Raw genomic sequence first — 26,874 nt, forward strand, 5'->3', positions numbered from 1 at the left:
ATTTTGTGCACATTTAAAAATGTTGAACTAAACCAGACCTGGATGTGTCCTTTCAACCGTGTTCAAATTGTTACTTTTCATTCATACATCATGTTTTTCCTAACTCCAAATTATTTGTTGTTTTACTTTGAAATGAATTTGTTTCCATTGTGTCATAAAATATCAAACTCCTTCAAGTTATAATATAAGGAAACTATTTAAATAATTTAAATTAAATGTGTGAAATATTTCTGGCACAGGTTCTGCCATAGAAAAGAAAAATATTGTTGTGAATATGTATTATTATTATAATACTTTTTTCCAACTTGTTTGTGTAAGTGCCTCTAGAGTTTCCACATAAATCCATTGTGATATTCAAATATCTCTTTATAATATAAGGCAACTTTATAAATAATTTAAATAAAAAGTGTGGAAATATTCCTGGGCCTCTACTCGTCGGGGGAGTAGGACTCCTCGCGGGGGTCCAGTGGGGGGGACGGGGAGCGGGACGGAGGCTCCTCCTCCTGCAGATCCAGCGAGTTCTCCTTGATGCTCCTCCGGCTGAGGCCCCCCCCCAGCCCCAGGCTCCTCATGCCTCCTCCTCCACTGCTGCTGCGGGGGCTCGGGCTGCTGAACACCGCCTCCCCCCCGCTGCTACGCCTGGGAACACCCGCCACACCAGGAGGAAGAGGAAGAGGAGGTCAGGAGGAAAGAGGAAGTGGGCTTATTGCAAAGCGAGTTTGAACAAAATAAAGGTTAAAGCCCGTAAAAGTGAAAAGAGAGCGATGAGGAAATGAGAAAGAGAAGTCCCGTTGAAGCAGAGAAGAATGTCTGCAGGAAGCTTTGAGGCAGTTTGCAGATCAGTAGTGTCTGAGGGAAGTGAGGCAGGACCAAAGGAGGAGGACGACATTTAATAATAGCAAAAATGTGCAATATTATTCAATATTTAAGAAATCTTTCAACAAAAAATATATGAATATATATATATATATAAACAAATATTGTTAGGATTTTATATTACATTTTGTTGTGTATTTTTTTTATTTGGATTTCTCGGATTTGGTTAATTTTGTTTTAATATGTTACTATTTATTTTGTCGGGAAGTATTTATTTAGTTATGTTTCTTTAAAATAAAATGTATTTAGTAAGTTAAAATCACAAAATAAACGTTATTTGATCTTTTTTTAAATAGTATTTATTTGGTTGTGAATTTTAATTTGTATTTTGTTATGATTTATTAAAGTAATATTTATTTTAATGTTAATAGTTTTTTTTAAATAAAAATCATTGTAATGTATGAAATAGCATTTATGTAACTGTCCCTGCGGTACCTCAGTTTGCTCCTGAGTGAGGCCATGTCTCTGTTCATCGTGTCGTTGGCCTCGCTGGCCTCCTCCAGCTCCCTCTGCAGCTTCCTGCGAGCAGCGGCCACGCGCTGAGCCTCCTCCTCCGCCTCCTCTAGCTGGTGCTTCAGCTGCTTCACTCTCACGTTGCCCTTCTCCGCCTGCACAAAGCAGCAGCAACAAGTAGCATCAGTAAAGACAGTTACATGCAGCTTTACATACTTCTACACTAGCTTTACTTACCTGGTCTTTGTACTGCTGCGCCTGCTTCCTCTCGTCCTCCATCTGGATGGTTAAATCCTTCAGTTTCTTCTCCTTCTGACGCAGATTCTTGGCGTTGGACTGACGCTCTCTGCACAAAATAAATACAAAATATCACCAAATATTTATAAGATAGAATAAGATAACAAAAACCTGTATAACAATGTAATAATGTGCATGTACAATAATGATCTTTTATGTAACTTGGTTTCACTGCATGATTGTTAGTTGGAAATGAACTTGACAAACTCCATTTCCCACCATGCACCAGTACCTGCTCTCTATCTCCAGCTGCTCTTCCACCTCTCTCAGTTTGAACTCCAGGGCGGTGATGGAGGACTTGAGTTTGGAGCGGCCCTGGCCCTCCACCTCCTGCAGCTTGGCCTTCAGCTCCCGGGTCTGCCTCTCCAGCTGCTGTCGGGACGCCTCCTTGCTCTGAGAAGTGGAGCGCTCCACTGCCAGCTCCGCACCCAGCTGATCCACCTGCACACCGAGGGACAAGAGGAAAAGGAATTCACTCGGGGATGAAACGCCTTAAACCAGTGGTTGAAGAAGTGCTCAGATCTTTTAGCAGTAAGATTAAGTTGTAAAAATACTGACAAGTCACACTTCTGCATTTGAAATCTTACTTAAGTAAAAGTAGAAAAGCATTAACATCAACATATACTTAAGTAGTAAAAGTTAAATTACTTTTCATTTCAGAATTTTTTATTTAAAAATATTGGATTATTGATGCATTATTGTTACCAGCAGGTAATGGGTAAGTAGGATTTAATTTATATAGCACTTTACAATACATATATTTATAAACACAAGACACGTATACAAATAAATACCTAAATAAATAGCAGCTCCTATAAAGATGCGCAGGAAAGATTCCCTAAACCCAGAAACAAGTCAGCTTTTTAGCAATTCCTTAATAAATGTGTCAGTACATAGTCAACTGTTACCGTACTGTAGCTTCTTTTGTCTTCAAAATGGCAGCTGCTTATGACACTGGCAAATATCATCACTATGACATTAGCAAACTTTAGCTTAGTCGTGGGGAGATGAAGTCATATGACCGTGCTTTAGTTACATTATAGCCTAGCGTTAGCTTTTTATTACTGGTGATTGCATTTGTGCCTCAAAAAAAGATATAACTGTTAGTATGTGGACAGTATTTTGCTGAACAAAACTTGTAAGTATCATAAACTCTGCTTTTTTTCTGCCACCCTAACCCACTAAGCAGTTTGCCTCAATGTAACATGAAAAGGGAAAAAAACATGGGGCCCAGGATTGAACCCTGTGGAACTCCGCAGAGTTAAAGGAGTATATGAGGATGCAGAATTATCTTTGGCAACTTTAAAATGCCTATTTGATGAGCAGGACGACTAAACCCACTCCACTTTCTCCCACACCCTCACCAGCTGCTGGCTCTTTCTCAGCCGGTCATTGAGGCTCTCCACGTTGGCCTGCTCTTCCTCCAGCTCCTCCTCCATTTGGCTGATCTTTGCATCCATGCGGCGATTTTCATCAGACAGCATTGATCTGAAGAAAAAGGGGCGGAGTATCGAGAGATGAGCACAAACAAGAATGGAATGTTGGGAAGTAAATACAAAATAAGATGAAATTCACACAGTTTTAGAGCTAATTTGTATGCTAATATCTTCAATGTAACTTACCATATTTTAAATTATTATCTTTTATCTCTTTTTACCTCACCAATAAAAAGATAAATTGTAAAGCTTTAGAACTGAATGAGGTTTTTAGTTGTATGGTCATTCTTATTTGACACAAACTCCAACACAATGCATTTAAACTGTAGGGCTAACACATGAACATCATAAAATAAAATATAAACATGTGTTCATCAAACAAGACACTCACTTTCCAGAGGAGTTACTGGTGAGCTCATCAGCCAGCTCGTCTCTTTCTGTCTCCGCCTGTTTACGAGCTCTCTCCGCAGCTGCCAACATCTGGACAGACGGACAGACAGGCAAGACACACTTTTAAGAAGAGTGACCTTATGATCAAAATATGATATCAAAATCATATTGATGGGTAAATGCCTGGTAAATTATCACAATCACAACACATCCCCTCCAACCTGATTTTGAGTTCGTAGGAGCGTTTAAGATATTATTATTTGTGTAATTATTTTGTAATATAAGAGTTGCTCTCCTCAGCACGATGCTAAAACTTAGCAAAGAAAAAAAGGTGGTTTATTTCAAATGCAATCAATGTGGGCAAAAAAAGATGGTAACTGTACACTTAAAGGAGTAGGTAAGAATGGAGAAACCAGCTCGAGTGCGCTAGAATTTGAAAGTACGCAGCCGAAAAAGAGGCCTCTTCCTTCAGACTTCCTTACAGAGCCCCTCCTCCAACACACACGAACGCGCACATGACCAATAAGGGCACGAGATAAGTTTGTGCACAGATGGAAGGCTGACAGGCAGGTAGGCCAACCAGTTATTTTAGCCGGGCCGGCTCAGATGATTGGTCGTGCTTTTTACAGCGCTACGGCTTCCACAGATGACGTTTTTTAATGGATTTATTGTCAAAGCACTTAAGATATTCATTGTTATCGGGATGTTAAGAGCATTCCATGGAATATAACAAAAAGTGTTCCTGAAGTGAATTACCTAACCCACCTTTAATGTGAGAGGGTATGCTGTACAACATGTATGTGGATGCAATTTGAAAGTCATTGTCTTTTTTGATGTGATGTTTTTATTGATATTTTCCTGGGGGAGACCAAACAATGGTCCTGCCTCTTATAAAATGTAGTTTATTTTGAAGCTGCAGGGTTAAAAGGCCTCACCTCGTGCAGGTGGGCGATGTCGGCCTCCATGGCCTTGGTTCTGCGCTCAGACTCTCTGGCTGAAGACAGCACCTCCTTCTGGGCCACACGAGAGTCCTCCAGGTCCCTCTGGAGATCCTTCACCTGGCCCTGAGAGGAGAGCAGAGGATGTCAGGTTTTAAATATATATGACTCTTACAGTAACGCTTAGTAACTCCATCAAAATAAGGAATTATAGGATGCAGTTTGATTGTTGCTCATCAATGGGAAGATATTGAAAAATGAAAAGTGTGTGCTGACCTGGATCTTGCGGAGCTGCTTGACGGCCTCGTCGCGGGCCCTGCTGGAGGCCTCCATCTGGTCCTCCATGTCCTTCAGCTCCCCCTCCAGCTTCTTCTTGCTGCCTGAGGCCTGGCCGCGCTGCTTCCTCTCCTCCTCCAGCTCCGACTCCAGCTCTCGCACCTGATGCAGCAACAGACGGACAAAGTTACAAAGTCCTGTGTTGAAATGAATACTAGCATGAGAACGAGAATCAGAATCAAGTTTATTGCCAGGTACGTTTAGACACACAAGGCATTTGCGCTGGTATCTGGGGGTGCGAACATAAACAATCTAATACAAATAAGGTGCAATAGTAGGTAAAACATTTTTTTACGTCCTGCAGCATGCTCACATCTCACAGCGGCTCCTTTGTACTCCACCTGTTTGACGAGCTGCTTCCTCTTCTCCTCGCCCAGGTCATCGCGGCCGTGCAGCTCCCTCTCATGCTGCACCCTCAGAGCCTGGATGTTGACCTCAAGACGCAGCTTGGCGTCCTCGGCGACCTGCAGCTCGTCCTCCAGCTCGTCCATCTGCATCCTCATCTCGTCCGCCATGGCCTCCAGGCCGCGCTTCGCCTTCTCCAGGTCGTGGACCTGAGGCAGGACGGAGAGAAGTCAGAAACTGATGTTCACTTTTAAGCTCTTTCCAACATAGTCTTAAAAACTCCACATTTAATTCATACGTTAATGCAATATTTGTTATTATATATATATATATATATATATATTTTTGGATTTTATCAATTATTTATAAAATGTTTGAGAGTTCAGAAAAATGTATTTAAAATAATTTATTACCAATGAAAATATATTTTTTGGTAAAAAAAATTCAAGGATTGAGCTCCCTTTTCACAACATATTTTTTTGGGCATTTTATACGTTTATAAATACGAGTAAGGAAGTGATGGGACACAAAACCCACAGAACAAAATAATGTTGAAAAGGAGTAATTCATAAAATGTTATTTATTTTTCACTTCCTTTTTTAAATAACGCGTGAGTAATACATTTATTGATGATGTTTCTCTTACGCTCTTTCCCACGTCGTCCTTGGAGCTGATGAGGTCCTCCATCTCGCCCTTCAGACCCTTGGTGGTCTTCTCCGCCTCCTCCAGAGCGTCCTGGCTGTCCTCCAGCGCCCGGGCCAGAGATAACAACCGCGTCTCCTTCTCCCTCACCTCCGCCTCCGCCCGATCACGCTCATCAGCAAATTTAAAAGACACGGCGCGCTCCTCTGCCAACATCTGAGGGGCACAAGGAGGAAAGAGACACGTTTTATAGAATCTGCAGCTTGAGCAAAGTTCCATTTGAAAATACATTTAGGATCTTTTTTTTATGCTTTTTGCTTAATGCGAAAGGCTTCTGGTTCTTTATTATACAAAAATCATAACATTTTGTTTACATTACATTTTTTAAGTCAGAAAGAATAACTATTCAGAAAATCCTACTACTCATCTTTTAGAATTATAATTAATGTCTTGAATATTATTTAAGACACTTCAATACCAATAAATGCATTATTTTTGAATAATATATATTTTAAGACTTTTTAAGGATAAGTAGGAAAACCTTTGAGAGGAGTTTTTATTAAGAATTATTGGAGCACTTTATACTTCTTTTAGTGTGAATGATGGGATACACAACCCAAATACATTTAAATGAGGGTCGTCACATTATACCCATATGCACAATAATCATGATTATATTGTGTAAAATAATCCAACGCCGCACACACGTTAAAAAATGACTAAAAGGGACTAAAGTGTAATATTAATTTCTTATTGATGAGGATTCTGTCGTGATTAATAATTGTGTAAATAATAATTATAACGTTTCTATATCCCGATGACATATTAGATCAACAACTTTATTTATCTTTCACAGCACAGTAACTCTTTTCTGTTTTTTTTATGCCGTCTTATTTTATTTCAGATTGCTTTTTATATTTGTGCTGGCTTTAATGGCGATAATATACAATGTGTTTTATTTATTATGTTTTAAATGTTTTGTAAAGCACATTGAAAGACCTTGCTGTTGAAATGGGCCATATAAGTAGCCTTGCCTCAGCTATGAAAAACAATAAAGTTATATTGATTTTTTAAACACCTGGTCGAACTTCTTCTGCCTCTTCTCCAGGTTGGAGACGAGCTGCCGCTGTCCGTCCAGGTCCATGAGCACGTCCTCCAGCTCCTGCTGCATGCGGCTGCGACTCTTCTCCAGCTTATCGTAGGCCGCCGCCTTCTCCTCGTACTCGCTGCTGGCCGCCTCCAGGTCGCGCTGCAGACGCTTCTTCCCCTCCTCCAGCATCTCCACCGCCCCCGACGCCTCCTCCAGCTTCTTCTTGTAGTCTGACAGCTGACACGAGGAGAAGGGTGAGAGAAAAGGCCATTTACATTTCTTCAGTTGTAACATTCAAAGTAGCCAAAGAAGCTTCAAGGTAATACAAACTGGTTTTTGAGAGATTGTAAGAAAATGTATTGGCATCTATAAAGTTGATTTTTAATTGATTTTGAATAATTAGTTGGGTGTTATTTTAAATGTAATACTTTAACTAAATGTTACTGATTTAATATACTTAATTACTTTTAGTTATGATATATTTTCAATGCATGCCTTTGACTTGTAACAGTATTTCCTCTGTACTCTCCTCACCGACAGTTAGACCGTCACTGACCTGCATGCTGAGGCTGGAGAGCTGCCTCTCCACGGCCCTCTTGCCCTCCGTCTCCTCCTCCAGCTGCTCCATCAGGCTGTTCCTGTCCTCCTCCATCTGACGCAGACGCCCCGACACATTCAGCTTCTGACGGGTCTCCTCCGACAGCAGCTCCTGCAGGAGAAGGAGGGGGAATATAGGGTGGAGAAAGGTGTCAGCAACCTTTTTGGTCCAGACAGAATATCTCCAAAATGACCTAAATACAAAAACATGTACAACGCGGACTATACTTTTTGAAACATATCTATTGTGACCCCCCACCTGTGTGTCCTGCAGCTGGGAGGACAGACTGGAGACGTCTTTGCTCAGCTTGATGTTCTTCCCCTCCGCATCGTTCAGCAGACCGGTCACACCGTCCAGCTCCATCTGACGGAGGCCGAGCAAACGAGAAGATAGGCAATCTTTTTTTTCTTTGACACTTTATTTTTGAAAGTTGTTTTTTTTTTTTTACAAAGAAAAATCATACAGAATGTCATTGAGCAGTCAAATACATACTGTAGATGCAACAGTGCACATTTAAACCAGACTGCCAAAAAGCAGATCAAATATACCCCCCACCCCTACCCCAGCATGAAAGAAAAAACAAAACAGAGTAAATGAGATAAGTGTACACGTTCTCACAAATGATAAAAAAAAGAAAAAAAAGAAAACAAACATACAAAGCAAACGACAAACCAAAAGACAAAATATATGCAAAACGTACGATATTGCTTTAGAAATGGTAGTAACCCAGATTCAGCAACACTCAAATCTATACACAATCTTCTTTAAAGAGTTAAGTCCAGCTTGCACTTCTCTACGTGTGTGATCAATGGCTGCCAGGCCTTATAAAATCTATCAGTAGATCCCTTCAGAGTGGACCGGAAGATAGGCAATCTTAAATAATAATAACAACAACGTGGACTTATATAGCGCCTTTTAAAAACGCAAGGACGCTTTACAATAGGAAGAGGGAATGTGGGGGGACACAACAAAGAACACAGTAACACAAACAGGGCAGAGAAAATAAGAAGATAAATAAAGTCTCTAATATACGGTTTTGTCTTTCTCTGTCCACATTATAAATAATTCTCGCAGCGGTAAAACCAGGACTAACTCCTGGTTGGAATGACCCATTTTATGTAGATTCTTTACAAAAGAAAATACATGATCACACGAAAACAGACAAAAGAACAAAGTCAAATCAATGCATCCTGCTTAACACTTATCAGCAGATCTTCAAACAAACATGAATCAAACAAAAAATGATAATATATATAAACAAATATCTTTTAAATGGAGTAAATGAAAAAGAAACGCTTAATATGATCACCTTATCATCCCTACACTAAATCTTCTTTTAAAATGTAACTATTGAACAAAACAACCTAAACTTCATAAACTTTGTCCAACTTTTCAAATCATTTTAGAATTTAGAAATTGACTTGCAATACATCCTTTTAAAAAAACAGTAGAACTAATTAATAATATAACCGTCTATCTCAGTAGGCCAAATATAACAGAAGTCTCTTGGAAACAGCAAGAACAATAAAGAAACATTTCTAGTGATATACTGCATCGTTTATTTATGTATCTCACAGTCATCTTGGAGACCCGCTCCCCCAGCTCGGTCCTCTGCCGCTCGCTCTCGCTGAAGCGTCCGTTCAGGTCGTTGAGCTGCGCCTCCACCTTCTTCTTCTTGTGCTCCACGTCCTGCTTGGAGCTGCCGAGGGAGCGCAGGTCAGCGCTGAGGTCCGCCTGCTCCTTCTCCAGAGCCTGCTTTGCCTTCTCCAGACCCGCTCTCACCTGGGGGCAGAGGGGGGGTTCGTGACACACTGCTCCTCCCTAAATATATCTTTATTGATTCAAAGGAAGCAGGCCTGAGGAAGTAATTCAAACCACCTTCATCTAATATCATTATCTTTCATTACTTCATTCTTTATTTCAGTCATCACGTGTGTTTATATTGCTACACCAGGTGAACTGTAAAATATAGTTAATGTGGAAATATAGGGTCACATTTTAAGTATGTCTAAACTAGAGGTGAGAAAATATTTTGTAATTAATGCAATTTAAGTAAACTGACCCTTTAATATCAGAGCGAGGAAATGTTGTGTCCCAGGTATGCATCAGTGTGTGTGTTGTGGTGTGTGTGCGTGTGTGTGTGTGTGTGTGTGTGTGTGTGTGTGTGTGTGTGTGTGTGTGTGTGTGTGTGTGTGTGTGTGTGTGTGTGTGTGTGTGTGTGTGTGTGTGTGTGTGTGTGTGTGTGTGTGTGTGTGTGTGTGTGTGTGTGTGTGTGTGTGTGTGTGTGTGTGTGTGTGTGTGAGAGAGTACCCTCTTGGCCTGCTCCAGCTGCTCGTTGAGCTCCTCCACAGCCTGGCTGTGTCTCTGTCGGAGGTCCTGGACCTGCGCCTCGTGGCCCCGGCCCTCCTCCTCCGTGGCTTTCTTCAGCAGGGCCACTTCCTGCTCACGCTTCGCCCTGTCAGGTACAAATACACACATTTACGTACAATAAATACACACACAACATCAACACTACACATCTGGGGTCACAGAGGTCTCTTTGTATGCAGATGAAACCCTTTTTTCATTCTTCTGCACAATCTTAGAAAGAAGCTGTTTTTAACATTGTTTAACACAGATTTTAATATTTGCTTTAAATTAAGTACCTTTACGGTCATCACCGGATTAAGCTATGATCTGTTTGAACAAATATATTATTTATTTTATCTTAAAAGTCCTAGGCCATTATAAATGTAGACTCCTTTAGATGTTGCCATGTTGTAAGTGTACCTGGTTACACACTTTGAAATGACACATATACCGTGATAGAAGACTTTGACCACACAGTGCCCCCCCCCCCCCTCCCCAGTACCCACCGTAGCTCCTGCTGTGCGGCGGTGGTGTCCAGGCTGTCCTCCAGCTCGGTGCGGAGAGCGTTCAGCTCCTCTCCCAGATCCCTCCGGGCCGCCTCCACCTTCCCCCGGGCCCCCCTCTCCGCCTCCAGGTCCTCCTGCAGCTCGGAGAGAAGAGCCTCCAGCTCCCGGACTCGCTTCAACGCCGCGCCGCGCTGGTTACACTCCTCCTCCAGCCTGGGGACACCGGGAAGGTTCAGTATTAAGGACGTTTATGTAGAAACACCTCCGTAGAGTTGGCTGCTAAGACACACTCAGGGCTCATGTGCTCCGTGTTGTTTCTTGTAAACACATATTTAAACATATGCTCCCTCACTATGAGAGACCACACACGTCCACGTACTAGAGATCTGCAGTGTCATAGAATATAGTTGTCTCACTTATCACTCTCTTAACCTGCCAGGTCAAAATGGTTCTGGCCGTCAACTTCTATAAAAAAGTACCCAGCAGGTTTAGACCAATATAAGCCTGAATTCTTGCCTGAAACTTTATGGCGGGAAAAGACTGTTACATTATCTTTACATATAAACAAACAGAATACAGTATTAGCACCTGTTATAACTCCCGAATGTTTCCTTTAGCGCCCCTCCCAGGATAATTTTTACATGTTTAGCTCCACTGCTGATTATTCCGTGTAACACCGCGTGTTGAACTGTTATCTGAACCTCCCCAGTTTACCGGGCCTGCGTGGCCTCCAGCTCCTCCTCCTTGGCGGCCAGCTGGGCTCGGAGCTCTGCCAGTTGGTTCTGCAGGTCGGCGTTCTGCTCCTGGAGGTCGGCCAGCTCCGCCTCCACTTTCCTCTTCGCCTTCTCCACGTCCTGACGGCCCTTCTCCTCCTTCTTCATACGCACTGCAGCAGAGAGGAAACCAGTGTCACTGACCTTTTATTAAGGTTCATTAAACAACAACTGGTTTTTAAGGTCATCAAGTCTTGTGAGGCCCCTTATTTGTTTCAAATCACTGGTCCCCGAGTGGGGCACCTGAGAAGAAATTGGATTTGACAGCCTCGAAAATACAATGCAAGTTATCTTGTATAGGCTAAATCTCACCTACCATTTCCGTGCACAAACACATATATATAACACACTACAGGAAAGGAAAACCCCCAAAGGCATAACATGGGCTCTTTCTTTTCAGTACATGGTGTCAAACTCAATTTCATCGCGGGCCACATCAGCATCATGGTTGCACTCAAAGGGTCGGTTGTAACTTTAAGACTATATAAAAATACATATAAATATAAATATTTTATATATATAAAATAATGTATTATATTACATCATTGCCTCTGCATTGGATTATCATCGGATAGGGTAATAACTTCATAATTAACTACATCTGAAAGCAGAAGTCTAGGGCAAGTCTCTTCAGTGCGTATGTCCCAAAATGATTTAAAAAGAAAAGCCAAATTCTGGAGAAAAAAGAAATAGAAGTGACATTTTGAAATAATAATCTAATTCTGAGAAAAAGGAATTCTATGAAAAAAATGCATATTTTGAAGAAAAAAAGGCAAATTCTGAGAAAAAAGTCATATTTGAGATGCATTGTGGGACATGTAGTTTATGGGCAACGTGCTTCTGTAGCATGTAATCGTATAATAAACATTATATTCTTTGCAAGCTCTTGTGGGGCCACATAAAATGAAGTCGCGGTCCGAATGTGGCCCCCGGGCCTTGAGTTTGACACCCCTGATGTACACAGTCAAATGGCTTGGGATCAAAAAAGAAAGTAGACATATTTCTTTAGATGTAAAACGTTTATGATTGCTGGTTCCTTTGTTTGTGTCTGTTACTGTGGGCTTTGATCCATTCCGCTGTCTCCCTTACTAAAAGATCCTTAATCTCATTTGCACTTTTCCATTTACCTGCAAAATAAAGCGCCATTAAGGAATAGAGTATTGTGAGTGCTTCGCTGCCTCACCCTCCAGGTCTGAGATCATGGACTCATGCTTGGTTTTGAGTTTGGTCAGATTTTTGGACTTCTCCTCCTCCTCGGTCAGGTTGGAGTTCATGTCCGACATCCTCTCCTCCAGAAGCTTTCTCTCCTGAAAACACACAACGGTAAACATTGCATTGTGCTATCTACCTAGCAAAGCTTCCGGAGTGTGTGTACCTTCTGCAGCTTGTTGTTCTGGTCCTCCATCACCAGAACGTCCTCCTCCAGTTTCTTCACTTTCCCCTCCACAGACGCTTTCTCCAGCTGCAGCTTCTGACAGGAGTCCTCCTGCTCCGCGATGTGGGCCTCCATCAGCTGCAGAGAAAACAGCGGGACATTACAGTTTGGATAATGCCAAGTAGCTGAAAGCTTGGTTTGGTGAATCGGTCGATACATAGCGTCAAAAGAGCAGGATAAGAACCCAAAATGAATATTTGAAAAGCTTCACGTTCATATTTCCTCATAGGACCAAGCACCGAACCTGAGGGGACAGAGCCTTCTCCCTCTGGAACTCCCTCCCCAAACTCATCTGTGACTTCACCGATATCACCATGTTCAAATCACAAATAAAAACTCACCTTTTCAGAACTGCTTTTAATCTGTAATTTATGGTGTGTTTTATATTATTATTTTATTTTAAGTGTGTGTTGTTTTAATTATGTTTTTTAATGAATTTTTACTCTGAAAAGTGTCTGAGTTTCTGGAAAAGCGTTAATAAGTTAATAAAAATGCATTATTATTATTAGTTGTTTTTTTAAACAATGATATATGTCTTTGTTTCTTTTAGTTTATCAGAATTGTTATGACTATGATTATTAATATAATAATTAATTTATACCAATAATATATTATTATTATATTATTATTCGTATTATTATTATACTATGTTATTTTTATATTATATTTGTATTGCTGTTGTTATTAATATTGTTGTTGTTGTTGTTGTTATTATTATGATTATAATAATAGTGCTGTGCCCCCACCTGCAGCTGCTGCTCCGTCTCCTTCCTCTCCTGCGTCAGGGCGTGGCTGCGGTCCTCCTCCTCCTCCAGCCGGGCCTCCATCTCGTGCAGCACCTCCTCCAGCTCCTGCTTCTTGGTCTCCAGCCGCACCTTCATCTCCTCCGCCTCGGCGTATAGCTCCGTCTCCGCCTGAAGCTTCGTCTCCAGCAGGGTGCGCTCCTCCATCAGCTACAAACACGCACTTCAGTCACTTCGGGATCTTCTAAGGTCCTAATCTAATCTAAATGAAATGTTCCCTCACCTGGGTGTGTTTCTGCGAGATGTCTTTCAGCTCCGCCTCAGACTTCAACGCCACCTCCTTCGCCGACTTGAGCTCCTCCTCTTTCTGACCCATCTCCTCTTCCTGTCTGGTGACCTGCAGCAGGGGCTTCACCTGGAACACACACACACACACACACACACATTTTGAATATACACCTCATGGTTTTCTTACAGTCTCTTCTGAAATCATACTTTTATTGTAAAGCGTTTTATTGTTTTTTTATTTCTTGTTTAATTTGTAAATGAATTTGTACTTGTTCTCTTCACGCAGGCCGATTACTTATTATGCAGCACTTTTTTTACAATTAGGAATATCATTTATTTGTGTTGTCATACATTGATATATTATTTTTCTGAAATAAAAACAGGGATAATGATTACCTCTTTGTTAATCTTATATTTAAAAACTTCTAAAAATGACAAAACGTTGTTCTGATAGTGTCAGTAAAAAGGTGTGTAACCTTGGTGAAGAGCCTCCACCACTGCCAGTTCTTCAGTTTGAGGTAGCAGGCGCAGTTTCTCTGGATCACCTTCATCGCTGTCAGCTGCTGCTGCAGTTTATTGAACGCTCTGAAAACACACACATAAATAATATGATGTGAGCTGCAACAGGTTGAAGATGTATCCAGAATTCAGCAAACAAGTCATTTTGATCAGGTTAATTTAAGATGTTAATACTTAATACATTTTCAGATTATTATTTCAATATTAGATGCTACACATCCGAATATGCAGAGTAACACAAGTTGTCTGATAGCTGTAAATGAAAAGTGGAGTGCAGTAGTGACACACAATTGAAATACTCAAGTACAAGTACCTCAGATTTATTTTATATTTAATAAGTACTTAGTTCCTTAATTGCCGTATAAATAAAAAATATATATATGTGTAATGTGTATCTGTAAAGCGCTTTGAGCACTGGAAAAAGCGCTATAATAAATGTAAGGAATTATTATTATTATTATTAATCCAAATCCTTTGCACATACCTCTGACAATTGTGCACAACACTTTAATTGTTAAACCTGCAGAGCAAGTCACTTTGTATTGACATATACTGTGCATCATCTTTAATGTTAAGGTTTTCACCAATACTCTAAAATGAATTCCTCGTGTCTCAATATGTTTCTCTTACTTGCGGGCCAGGAAGCCTCGTGCCTGTGCCTGGAAAGCGATGATGACGACGGTCATTTTGAGGTCGCGCTCCTCCTCCAGCTGGGCCAGCACTCCGGTCCTGAAGAACATCTTACTCTGCCCGATGCGGAACAGGTTGGGGTCCAGGTCCAGGTGCTTCACCTGCAGGAGGAGAGGAGAGGGAGGACAGCGGAATAACTGCTTACTATACCTCCTAATTCAGCTAAATCCAGATTCCAAAGACCTGCACCGGAGCTGTTAACGTGGACATTCTCTGCCCTGCATGTTAACACTGAATGTATGCATTAATAATACAAAACGTACCATCAGACAGCACGCCTGCTTCCCGTCCATGAAGCCTTTTGGGATGGCGCTGGCAGCCAGAATCTCATATCTGCAGACAGAGAAACTCATTTGTTTTCATTTTGCCGTGACCTTTATTAATTAAAAGAAGTAAAAACACTTTTTGTGGACCCTGAACAATTCTCAATTGATGCTTTTGGTTATTTTATTTTTTGAATTGTAAAATGTGTACATCTGTGTTTTCCTCCAGTGGTCAAAGTGAGGAAGTGCAACACCATGTTTAAATGAATGGACAAGCACTTTTCCCATCACGATGTCTGCTCTGCATAGTATCTTTACAGATGTAATGCTTACTGTAGGCTGTAGTAAGGGTGTTGTTTATACTATTATTCACATTTCTATTAACAAACACAAATAATATAGTTATGGAACCTCCAAAGAACACTAACAGCGAGTGGTCTGCTCACCGCTGTCTGAACTCCTGGAACACGATGCGGTTGGGGAAGCCCTGCCTGCAGATGCGGATGCCCTCCAGCACGCCGTTACAGCGGAGCTGCTCCAGCACCAGGTTGGAGTCCATCTTCCCCGCCTGCAACAGCACACTCAGTCAACACACCGCAGCTTTAGTTCAAACACAGTCATTGTTCGGGGTGTATATAGGGACATATAACGTAGCATGTCACCTCGACTCGTATGCATCACTAGGGACCTATTGTGCTTTCCAATTATTATGTTTTCAATCCCACTTTCTTATACAAATGGAATTGCAACTCGAGCCCTGGCTTAGATGTTTTTGTTTTCAACTATTATTCAAAAAGATTCATGAGTTCTTTCGTTAACATGCTATCTTACTGGTTCCAGGCACACAAATGCATTCTGGGAATACATTTGGTAGCTATGATTGGATGATAGGACTGAATTATTTAAAAGACTTATCTAAGTGAAAAGTCAGTCTTTTGATGCTGATACTTTTGTCCTCCGAGGACCTCTGATCAACTTGTTCAAGCTTAACATTTAACTTCCTTGTAGATATAAAACATTGGATTAAACATAGCTTTATAAAGGCTTGAAGCTTCCTACCCTCTTCTCGTGGTTGGGGATGATGCAGCGGACGAAGTTGGGCTGCGTGTTGTGCAGCGTGGTCATCAGTTTCCCCAGAGACTCCTTGTACAGCTGACCCACCGTGCGAAACATCCCCTTCTTAGATTTAGTGGGAGCTGAGCTCTCCGACATCTTGGTCATCGTCTCCAGTCCCACCACACGGTCCACTGACGGCAACAAATATACTGATTTTATACCGATTTCTAACTCATAACTGAGCTATATTTACTAATTAAATGATTATCTGAGGGTTAAAAACGGGGGCTTTGTTGATTATTGCAGCTCTTCTGTGATGTAAGATGACTTTGAGTGTCATTGCATGTTATTACTATTTCTTTCGAGACCCACCATCTTTCCAGAGGTCCTGGATGAAGTTGCTGGAGGAGACTTTGAGCAGCGCCGTCACGTTGTCGTTCAGGGGGTCCATGTTCTTAGTCAGCCAGCTGGCTGCGTTATACTCAACCTTCAAACATAATGGAAGAGCGTTGATGGTGATCAGGATGCGGTTCATCTCTATTTCTCAACACATTTCATGAGGAATACCTCAGCTCCAAAACCAATTAGTGTTGAGAATAACGTCCAAATAAGGGTTTTAAAAAATCATGTTTTGTCACAATCTATGCAAAATGTCATGAAAACGTTTATGGAGAAAAAGAAACGCTTAATGCAGTGTGGCTCATTGATGTGTTTTTAATAGTGTTTGGATAATAATATAGCTTTGTGGGCAGAGAAGGAAGTTCTATAGGGATAGCAATATACTGTTTTTTGGCAAAAAGGAAAACGTTGTCAGGTTTTTAGTCTGAAAGGCCCTCACATTGCCGGCGTAGTGCATGACAGTAAATATCAGTTTGTGTTGTTTGGCTTTGGAGAACTTGACGTGGCCGGTGTGTGTGTTCAGCAGCTTCTCCACGAAGGAGACGTCGGTGGCTTTGGGGAACCAGCACTCCTCGTCCAGCAGGGCCAGGATACCGGGGGGGTTGTTCTGCAGGACAGAGGCTTAGCTTAGGAAACATCTTATCTTTGTTTCTGTTGGGTTTGAGGTAAGGACCGCTGACTGACCGCCCTCTCGATGAGCTCGATGCAGGGCTGCAGGTCCAGTCCGAAGTCGATGAAGTTCCACTCGATGCCTTCCCTCTTGTACTCCTCCTGCTCCAGCACGAACATGGTGTGGTTGAAGAGCTGCTGCAGCCGCTCGTTGGTGTAGTTGATGCACAGCTGCTCGAAGGAGTTGTCCTGAGGCGCAGAAACATTACAGTTGTTAGGAAACAGTGTGAATACTACCAGCGGTAGTACGTAATCCAACAATGACAAAAGTATGTCAATGTATGTTTTCATTAGGGGTGGGGCAAATAATCGTACAGCATAGTATCGCGATACAGTGCGTGGCGATATTGTATCGATACACGGACGCCAAGTATCGATATTTTATTATATAAACGTTTCATATTGCAAATCCAAATTAAAGTTTTTGGTAACAATTGCTTTTTCTATTCACTGGTGCTGAGCTTTTTGTTGTGCGGTCATGGCCAAGGGTAAAGTCAGTGGGAAGCAGGAAGTTAGTCAAAACAAAGATGGAGTCAGCGAGGAAAGAAATCAGAAATGCGCCGGTCGCATTTAAATCAAAAGGTGTGGAATTATTTGGGATTTTTTAACCAGGAAGGGAAGACACTATCGCAACATATCGCAACATATCGTATCGCAACACTTAGAAAATCGTAGAATCGCGATAGTATCGTATTGTGGGGAGCCTGGTGATTCCCACCCCTAGTTTTCATAAAGCGTTCACCTCAAAGATCTCAAAGCCAGCGATGTCCAGGATGCCGAGGAAGGAGGACGACTGCCTCTTGCTCTTGTTCAGAGTCTTGTTCACTCTCGCCAGGATCCAACGGAACAGACGCTCGTACATCGCCTTAGCCAGAGCCTCCACCGCAAAGTCAGCCTGAGGAGGAGGAGGGGGAGGAGGAAGAAGAGGGAATGCAGAAGGTGGACATGTTTTAATTTCACCCAGAACTTAAAAAAGTTAAGACCTTTTTTTATGCAGAAATTGCCACTATCGGGAAATGTGTGACATGTATCCACGAGGCTTTTTTTAAAGTACCAATTATGTCTAGATGTTGCAATGCAACATCAGAAAAAACAGGATTACAAAAATCATACTTTCCGTTTCTTATCATCTCTTTAGGATTTTTAAATATTGATTTTTGAATAATTATTTGTATATTTGTGTTGCTCCAACATTGACCCTTTAATAGTCAAGAAATATTTAATTAATGTCTTTAACTTTTTGAGAGTAAGTGCTTCCATATTTGCCCAGTTTTGCCACATGAGCTTTTCATAAACTAAAAAAGAGAATATTACAAATGTACCTTGAAATCATATTTGAGTTTTAATGGCGTCAGTTTCTCCATTACCTGCTGCTTAGTCTGCGCCTTCTGCACCACCTCGCGGCCCACCTTGATGCGGGGGTTGAGGATGGCGCGGGTGAAGTCGGTGATGTTGATGCCCTGCAGGTGACACAGCTTCTGTGCAGCTGGGGTTGATGGGTAACAGAAAGTTGGGACGAAGACAAAGTCAGAGACGTTTGAAACATACATTTACCAACAGTGCTGGTGGTGTTTTTCAAAAGGTTACCGGTGTCGTCGGGCATGGTGGCCTGCTCGCTGCTCCTCTCCTTCTCAAACTTGACGTTGCCCAGCTGGAGCACGGTGGACACCACCTTCATCATCCCTGCAGGAGGAGGGACATCAAGACGGTGCAGGAATTTACAGAAATGTTAAAGATGTCCAAAAACAGTTTGCGCCTCATTCAAGTAATGAGATTACAATTGTATAGCTGGTAAATCCAGTGGAGAAATGTAACTAAATACATTTACTCAAGTACTGTACTTAATTTTTACATGATTGTACTTTACTTGAGTATATTTAGTTTAGGCTGCTTATACTTTTATTGCACTACATTTCAGGCAATATTGTGCATTTTATATAACACATCTAAGTATCATTCATCGTTTTTTACATATAAAACGCTTTAGGATATGTACTGTACTACTAATTGACCTGGTGTTTTACATAGTATCTCAAATGTCTCCACATTAACAACATTCAAGATTAAAAGGCTTTTCGATGCATGCGTGAGTGATAATACAGTATAATATAGTATTCTAATATATAACTGTGAACAAATCTATTTTGAATACTGAGTACTTTTAGCTCATAATACCTCTGTACCTTCACTTGAGGATCTTTTTTTATTTCAGGACTTAACTTTTAATGGAATATTAACACCATTTTCTTCCTGCTTTCACTAAAGGAGGATCTGAGTACTTATTCGAGCTCTAAGTAAAACCAAATGTTTTTTGTAAGATCTGTTCATAGAGAGAAATGGTGTATTGTTGGAGTTTTGGAGAGCCCCCTGTACCTATCCTCTCCTCCTCGGCGAAGCCCATGATCTCCATGGCCTCCAGAGTCTCCAGAAACATCTCGTCGTCCTCCTGACCCGGGATCTCCACGTGTCCCGCCACCAGGAAGCGGTAGGCGCTGAAGTCCTCCAGCAGGAGCTCCTCTGCACACACATTATAATATGTACATGTGAATGTATTAGAAACTGAACTCTTGGATCCGTGTGTGAGAAATTAAAGTGACATTCAGTAGGATCAATGGATAATAAATACAAACAATTATTCCTAAAATGTAATTATTAATGTATTGATGATGCAAATAAATGCTTAACTGAAAAATAAAGTACCATTCTTTTAAGAACCCCTGGCACCAGTGAAGCCCAAAAGTGTTCATTATTAAATACATAAGCAATTGAATAATAATGTAAATTAATTATATTAAATGTATAAATAAAACAATTTGTAAAACTATCCTTTTTTGTTATTACTTATATTTTATTATTTCCAAAAGTTATTTTGACTATTCTTGTCTTCATAAAAACAGCTTCTTCTTTAATTAATGAGATTATTGTTTATTTATTTTTTACAACAATGCACATAAAATAAGAAGAATGCATGATCTGATTTATCATGAAATTCAAAAGATATTGAGAGGAACAAATATTTAAAACGGAACAACATCCGTCTCTTTAATAGGGGTTTAATGTTTTATTATAGCATATTCTTATTAATCTTTATTTTTTTGTATTTCCCACTTTAGCTGCTTGGTGTTTTTCTTTGTTGTTTACTCTAAGTTAAAAGCTGTATTGTAATTTAAAAAAGGTAAATAATGAACAGTTAAATGTCACAGTGAAAACCCCTCTCACCCTTCAGCTTGCCTTTGGCCCCGGCCACCAGGTAGTAGAAGATGTGAAAGGCTCTCTCTGTGTTTCCCTGCCGGATACAGCGAGACTTCTCCAGCAGGTCTGATCTGGTTAAAAAAATAACCAGGGCTGGCAAAAATAACACTTTATCTATTTCTTTCCAAAGTATATTCATATATTAACAAACTAAAGGATACAGGTTTCAATGTTGGCCCCAACAATATATCCGGTCACATCGAAGTTGAGCTTGATGAATTTTCCCTGTGGACAGAGGACAGTTCTGATATTAGGATTCCTTATTTTAAGGACCACGCATAAAATCATTCATCTCATAAAAGGAGGATTCATGCCATAAACTGTACATTTCCACCAGCAGAGACGACACATGTGAGTTACATGGCGCCATAAATCACTACATTTATTTTTTAACGCTGTTATTGAGTGTTTTTTCAAATAAGGGATTTAATAACTTACAAATCGTGAGGAGTTATCGTTCTTGATGGTTTTTGCGTTTCCGAACGCCTCCATGATGGGGTTGGCCTGCAGCAGCTGCTTCTCCAGCTCCCCCTACAGGACAGAACACATTGGTACATTTACTTAAGTACTTCACTTTCCATTTTAAACTTAAAACAAAGGATAACATCACTTATAAATAATGATATAATATTATAATTAAACAACACAGAAGTAAATAGTTATTTTAAGCTGTAGTTGGTAATATTAAAGTGATAAATGGATTAATTCAAAAATCATTTTAATGCGATAATACTTTTGGTATCTTTTGTTGTGCATTTAGATGCTGATACTTAAGACTGTCAATGCAGGTAAGTCCTGCGTAGACAGTCCTAATTATGTACCTGCATTACTGCTTTAACTTGGATTAAAATATATAAATATTTCTATACTGCATATATAATATATCTCTTCATTATTGTGTGTATTCAACAGTAAGAGAATAACAGAATTTCAACTATTTATCATGTAAAAGTGTGAATTGTTATACTCACGTAGGCCAGAGATCCAGCCTGCTGCTGCTGTGGCTGCTGAAGCAGGAAACAACAAAAACAAAAACAAAACTGGTCAGAAACTTTATTTATCTTCATTTAAAAAGTTACATTCCCTAAAAAGTGTCTGCTTAGGGTCTCAAATTAATAAATGATGATAAACAAACCTTTTAATCAGAGTTATGGAGGATGTGTAAGAAGAATCAATTTTTTTTAGTTATAATAGTAACCAGATTGTTTCTAAATTGAGGCATTCTTCATGAAGCAAACCAACATTTTCAAGTGTTTCCAGTAAAGTAACTACGTATAGTACTTCCAGTAAAACATTTTTAGTATTTAACAATAGTTAACAGAAATTACAACATTAAAAGGCTGCATATTAAAAATAAAATGCATTGGAAATATCATTTAGCATTCACTATTATACCCCTCGAAGTGTACATGGATCAGATTGAGAACCCTTAGCAGTTACCTCTGGGTATTAACATGTTGTGTGACTGCCACTGCCCTTTCGCAACATTTAAAAAACATTTAAAAAACATAATGCGGCTGGGGAAGATTGTCACTACTAAGATATTTATTAAAATATTTTGGAGATAATGTATCTCACTATATATGTTTTATAAAGAGTTACTTTTGTTGTTCTTATAAATTATATTCTGATATATTCAACTTGTATTTGTTATTAGATGTGTTAAGTCATTGTTTAGTTTCCATGTAGATTAATTTTCTTCTGGAGGAATCAGTACTCACAGGATTGGCCTCCTTCTTGCCTTTGTGCGAGGATGCGACCACAGCCAGGTACTGGATCACCTTCTTGGTGTTTTCTGTTTTCCCCGCTCCAGACTCACCTCTGGGGGACAGACAGAGGGGGGGGGGGGGGGGGGGGGGGTAAATAGATTATATTAGAGGGCAGATGATATATTAAAGGAGAGTTTAAAATGGAGACCGAATGCCAAATAAATACTGTTAATTGAAGCAGGGTATTTTTAAAGATGATTGTGACAATATAAATAGATAGATAGATAGATCTTTATTTGTCATTGTACAGGTACAACGAAATTACAATAGACTCAAGGTGCCAACACGCAACAACAAGACAATATAAAAACAACAAGACACTATAAAAACAATAAAAACAATAAATGGGACTTAAAAGACATGATAGGGAATATGTACATAGATAAATTATAAATAAATTAAATTGCACGATTCCCCTCGTATTGCACGGAAGGCTTATACAATTTAAATATTAGCAGCGTTTAGTGCGCATATGGCCCTGGGAAAAAAACTGAACTTGAGTCTGTTTGTCCGGGAAGACATGGTACGGAAGCGCCTGCCTGAGCGCAGCCGTACGAAGTGCTCGTTACCCGGGTGGTGTGGGTCCTTGAGGATTTTGACTGCCTTCTTAAGGCAACGAGAGCTGTACAGTACCTCCAGGGAGGGGAGGGGGCAACCGATGATCTTCTGGGCCGAGTTGATGACCCTTTGGAGCGCACCCCTCTCTGCGGCTGTGCAGCTGAGGAACCACACGCAGATGCAGTAGGTGAGGATGCTTTCCACGGCGCAGCGGTAGAAGGACACAAGCAGATCCTGTCTGAGGTGGTAATTCCTGAGTATTCTCAGGAAGTAGAGTCTCTGCTGTGCCTTCTTGACGGTTGCCGTGGTGTTGGTCCTCCAGGACAGGTCCTCCGCCAGGTGAACGCCCAGGAATTTGATCACTGAGACTCTCTCCACACAGCCTCCATCAATGTACAGGGGCTGCATGACGGTCTTCTTCCTCCTAAAGTCAATGATCATTTCCTGGGTTTTCAGCTTGTTCAGCTGCAGGTTGTTTACTTTGCACACCGCTAGCAGTTGCTCCACCTCTTCCATGTACGCGGTCTCGTCACCCCCTGAGATGCAGCCCACCACGGTGGTATCATCAGCGAACTTTATGATGGAGTTGCTGGTGTGGGCGGGGACGAGATCATAGGTGTAGAGGGCGTATAGTAGGGGGCTCAGCACGCAGCCCTGTGGTGATCCGGTGCTGAGACTGAGGGACGTGGAGGTGTGGGTGCCAATCCTCACTCTCTGGGGGCGATCAGACAGGAAGTCCTTAATCCATAGACACAAGGAATGGGATACTCCCAGGACTGATAGCTTGGTCACCAGTCTGTCAGGGAGGATGGTATTAAATGCAGAGCTGAAGTCCACGAAGAGCATCCGTGCGTAGCTCCCCCTACTCTCCAGATGAGACAGGGTAGAGTGGGGAGCTGTGGCGATGGCGTCCTCCGTGGACCTGTTGGCCCTGTAGGCGAACTGGTGGGGGTCCAGACCGGGAAGGAGGGATGAGACGATGTGGGGACGGACCACCTTCTCAAAAACTTTAGCGGGGGTGGAGGTGAGTGCCACTGGCATGGTTAAAGTCCCCCGCAATGATGTGGACAGCCTCAGGATACATGCTTTGTTGACTGCTAATAGTATCATGTAGCTGACTTAGCGCCGCGCTAGCATTGGCTTCTGGTGGAATATACAGTATACTGCCGTTATCAATACAACATTGAACTCCCTCGGAAGGTATCTAGGTCGGCATTTAACTGTCATAAATTCTAGGATCGGGGAACAGTGGTTACTCACAGTGATTATGTTTGTGCCCCAAGAATCCTTAGTTAAAGTTCCTGAACATTCGTTTAGGGATGCAACAAATAGATGCTCAATCAATAGTGTATTGACTTAAACATGTTATTGTCTTCCATTATAGTAAACTGATTATTTGGGGGATTTTTAAATCTTTTTTCTCTAACAAAAAAAGAATTTTCACAATTTAAAGCCTTTTATTAATAATATTAGCTGACATTTTAAAGATTTACGAACTAGGATGGGTCCCTGGCTATTCTTGAGTTTGTGTGCTATTTTACTTTCACACCATGTCTTCTTTCTGACAAGTGGAGGTGTTTATATTTCTAACTTTGTGTTTTTGTTTCTGCATCGTTGTTTTGCCTAAATTCACTAGGTAAGCATAAGCAAAACTTGTGCTGTTGTTATACTGTATGGGTAATCAACCGGGTAAACTTCATGGTGATAGTTAGTAGTTCTCCCTTCATTGATGAATATAGAAAACTAACATGTGGGACTTTGGAACTGGAGTGTATTAGCATGTTTGCTTTACGATCAATTGATTTTGGGAATTGTTGCCTTTAATTCTGTCCAAAACATTGTTGAATTAATCATCTCGTTATTTTGGCGATTATCTAGATGAATTACTTTGAGAAATAAATTATAATCTAATTGAAAAAAAAGGCTTTCACATGAATTGGTAATGATGCTAACCGTTAGTTGCAGCCTTACATAAACCTGAACGTACATCCATACAAAATAAGTCACATGGGGACTCGCTTCCCTTTTGGGGACAGAATCTAAATCCCAAAACATAAACAGGAACATGTATTCCAGGAAATGTCTATTGGCCACTGGCCTTTGAATTGATTGACACTGTGTGTGCTCACATGCATGGTGCAGTGTGATGGAAAATGGTTTAGTGTGTTTTGACTCACGTGCAGAGAATAGACTGATCCTCACGGTCTGTGGGGGGAGAGAAAGACAGAGGGGGAGAGGGATGTAAGAGGGGGAAGTAATGTGAAATGTTGACTGAGCTGAACTCATTAGTGGAAGCCGGGCTGAACACACCAAACATGAACTCTGAAGGCGGTGCTTCTTCACTCGGACACGAGAGCAAACAGCTCGGAAATCTCGTCCTGAGGGAGCTTAGCCTCCATCACTCATATGGTCTAAAAATAGCAGGTGGATGCGGGGCTCCATCGCTGTAAACTGGTCTGCCTGCTCCATGTATGGCTATTCTGGGGCTGAGTGGAAACTACGCAGTTGGTCTGAGGTCAGCGGTGGACCATGAGGCGGCACGCTCCGGGGCTCCAGGCAGGGCTGCTCCCTGCACCATTTCACTTTCATTAAGCAGCTTTCACTGGGCTATTGTGTCTGTGTGGTGAGGTACTCTAGGAAAACACTCACTTAGGACGGTTGCATTGATAGTTTTCGAGGCATGTTGTGCTATGAATCAGCATTTTTTAAACATTACAAATTCTAAACGTGAAAAAATAGGGAATTAAAAGTTTCAAAACAATAACAATGATGAAGAGGTTCGCATAAAAGTAATTAGAAATCAAAATGAGTGCAGTATTGCAGAACATGTTTAACTTCTAAAGGGATACTCCAGCAATTTAGAATAGTTTTCTCTCACATAGAAAAGTGTGTTTTTGTTAGTTATAATATATACAGTGCCTAGGGAGTAGTGCGGCGGTCTAGTGCCTTACAGAAGGGCACTTCGGCATGTCTTAAAACACTCAATCTGGTCAGATCCGCCTCTTGAACCAATGAAAACCATCCCTTAAAGGTAAGCTTAAGTGGCTAGGGAAAACATTTAGGCTTTTTGTTGTCCCATTAGAAAGGACAAAATATGTGTTAATTGTTTTGTAATCTGGTAAATGTACCCTTTGCATGTCAATATCATACATGGTTGTATCGATTCACAAAAGAGGTTTTTGCTAAGTTTCACAAATAAAGGGTTATCATTCAGACACAAGCGTTGAAGGCGGGAATGCTGATGATATATACTGTGTATATATATATATATATATACATGATTGCTCACTGACACACACGCAGAGTTACCCTGCATCATGTTCCTGTAGGCGTTGTCTGTGATGGAGTAGATGTGCGGCGGCACCTCATGGCGTTTCTTGCCCTTATACATCTCGATGATCTTCTCAGAGTAGATGGGCAGCATCTTGTAGGGGTTCACCACCACGCAGAACAGACCAGAGTATGTCTGCGGGAACAGAGAGGAAGTCACAACGTCAGAGCACTGATCATCTCTCTGGTTGTTAAAAGCAGTGTTGGGCAAGTTACTTTTAAAAAGTACAGTAATAGTTATAGTTACTGCTCTCAAAAAAGTAACTAGTTACTTTATTAGTTACTAAATTATAAAAGTAACTTGTAACAAGTTACTTTACTTTAAAAATAATAACAATAAAATTGAAAATGAAATGCTTTCACTGGTATTTTGCTGACTAGTTATCTGAAGGCAACAGACTCGACCGTTGCGATGGGCAGCATGTCCTCAACAACATACCTGGCAATCAATCTGTTTAGTTGACTCTGGGTGACATGTGGCGATTTAAAAAAAAAATGTGGCTGTTTAGATGGTGTTGCTCCATCTGGGTCACTGCCGGTGGTTGAGATGGTGGGGTATTTGGCGACTAGTTTTATAGCCCCATCAGTACACTACTTAGTGCTTCAGGAGATTGACATTGCTGTTTTTAGATGTGGACAAGGCTTTCTGTCCTGCACACAGTTTACATTTTACCGTAATATTTGTTGCGTCCTTTATCCCCACAAACTGAAAATTTGCTGTGTGTGTGTGTGTGTGTGTGTGTGTGTGTGTGTGTGTGTGTGTGTGTGTGTGTGTGTGTGTGTGTGTGTGTGTGTGTGTGTGTGTGTGTGTGTGTGCTGGTGCGAGTTGCTGTGTGTGTGTGTGTGTGTGTGTGTGTGTGTGTGTGTGTGTGTG

At 41.0% G+C, this 26,874-nt stretch overlaps 1 protein-coding gene across 1 annotated transcript; it reads right to left on the reverse strand.

Annotated features, from left to right (window-relative positions):
- Positions 1 to 428: 428 nt before the first annotated feature.
- On the reverse strand, positions 429 to 24,887 carry LOC117451119 (myosin-11-like). Its single transcript, XM_034089237.1, has 39 exons — positions 24,848 to 24,887; positions 22,065 to 22,164; positions 21,315 to 21,350; positions 20,782 to 20,874; positions 20,505 to 20,568; positions 20,311 to 20,409; positions 19,465 to 19,608; positions 18,679 to 18,774; positions 18,459 to 18,577; positions 17,834 to 17,986; positions 17,107 to 17,280; positions 16,862 to 17,029; positions 16,396 to 16,510; positions 16,027 to 16,214; positions 15,414 to 15,535; positions 14,968 to 15,037; positions 14,645 to 14,805; positions 13,972 to 14,080; positions 13,491 to 13,622; positions 13,211 to 13,417; positions 12,405 to 12,542; positions 12,213 to 12,336; positions 10,971 to 11,142; positions 10,257 to 10,469; positions 9,712 to 9,856; positions 8,977 to 9,183; positions 7,660 to 7,764; positions 7,360 to 7,512; positions 6,792 to 7,040; positions 5,717 to 5,929; positions 5,068 to 5,280; positions 4,667 to 4,828; positions 4,388 to 4,516; positions 3,454 to 3,542; positions 2,991 to 3,114; positions 1,859 to 2,067; positions 1,567 to 1,675; positions 1,312 to 1,484; positions 429 to 639 (listed from the first exon to the last, which is right to left on the reverse strand). Exons 4-39 carry the CDS (start codon positions 20,833 to 20,835, stop codon positions 429 to 431), a joined length of 5,313 nt encoding a protein of 1,770 aa, XP_033945128.1. The 5' UTR covers positions 20,836 to 20,874; positions 21,315 to 21,350; positions 22,065 to 22,164; positions 24,848 to 24,887.
- Positions 24,888 to 26,874: the final 1,987 nt, after the last annotated feature.

Source organism: Pseudochaenichthys georgianus, chromosome 8 (genome assembly GCF_902827115.2).
Source record: "Pseudochaenichthys georgianus chromosome 8, fPseGeo1.2, whole genome shotgun sequence".
Classification (NCBI taxonomy): domain Eukaryota; kingdom Metazoa; phylum Chordata; class Actinopteri; order Perciformes; family Channichthyidae; genus Pseudochaenichthys; species Pseudochaenichthys georgianus.

What these genes read in the sequence shown, in the direction of transcription:
- LOC117451119 (XM_034089237.1), bottom strand. Translation starts at nt 20,835, where the DNA reads ATGGAGGCGTTCGGAAACGCAAAAACCATCAAGAACGATAACTCCTCA. An exon ending in ACGATAACTCCTCACGATTT is followed by an intron (nt 20,569 to 20,781) that starts GTAAGTTATTAA and finishes CTCTGTCCACAG; the next exon opens with GGAAAATTCATCAAGCTCAA. An exon ending in AGCGGGTCTCCAAGATGACT is followed by an intron (nt 7,765 to 8,976) that starts GTGAGATACATA and finishes GGCCTCCGTCAG; the next exon opens with ATGGAGCTGGACGGTGTGAC.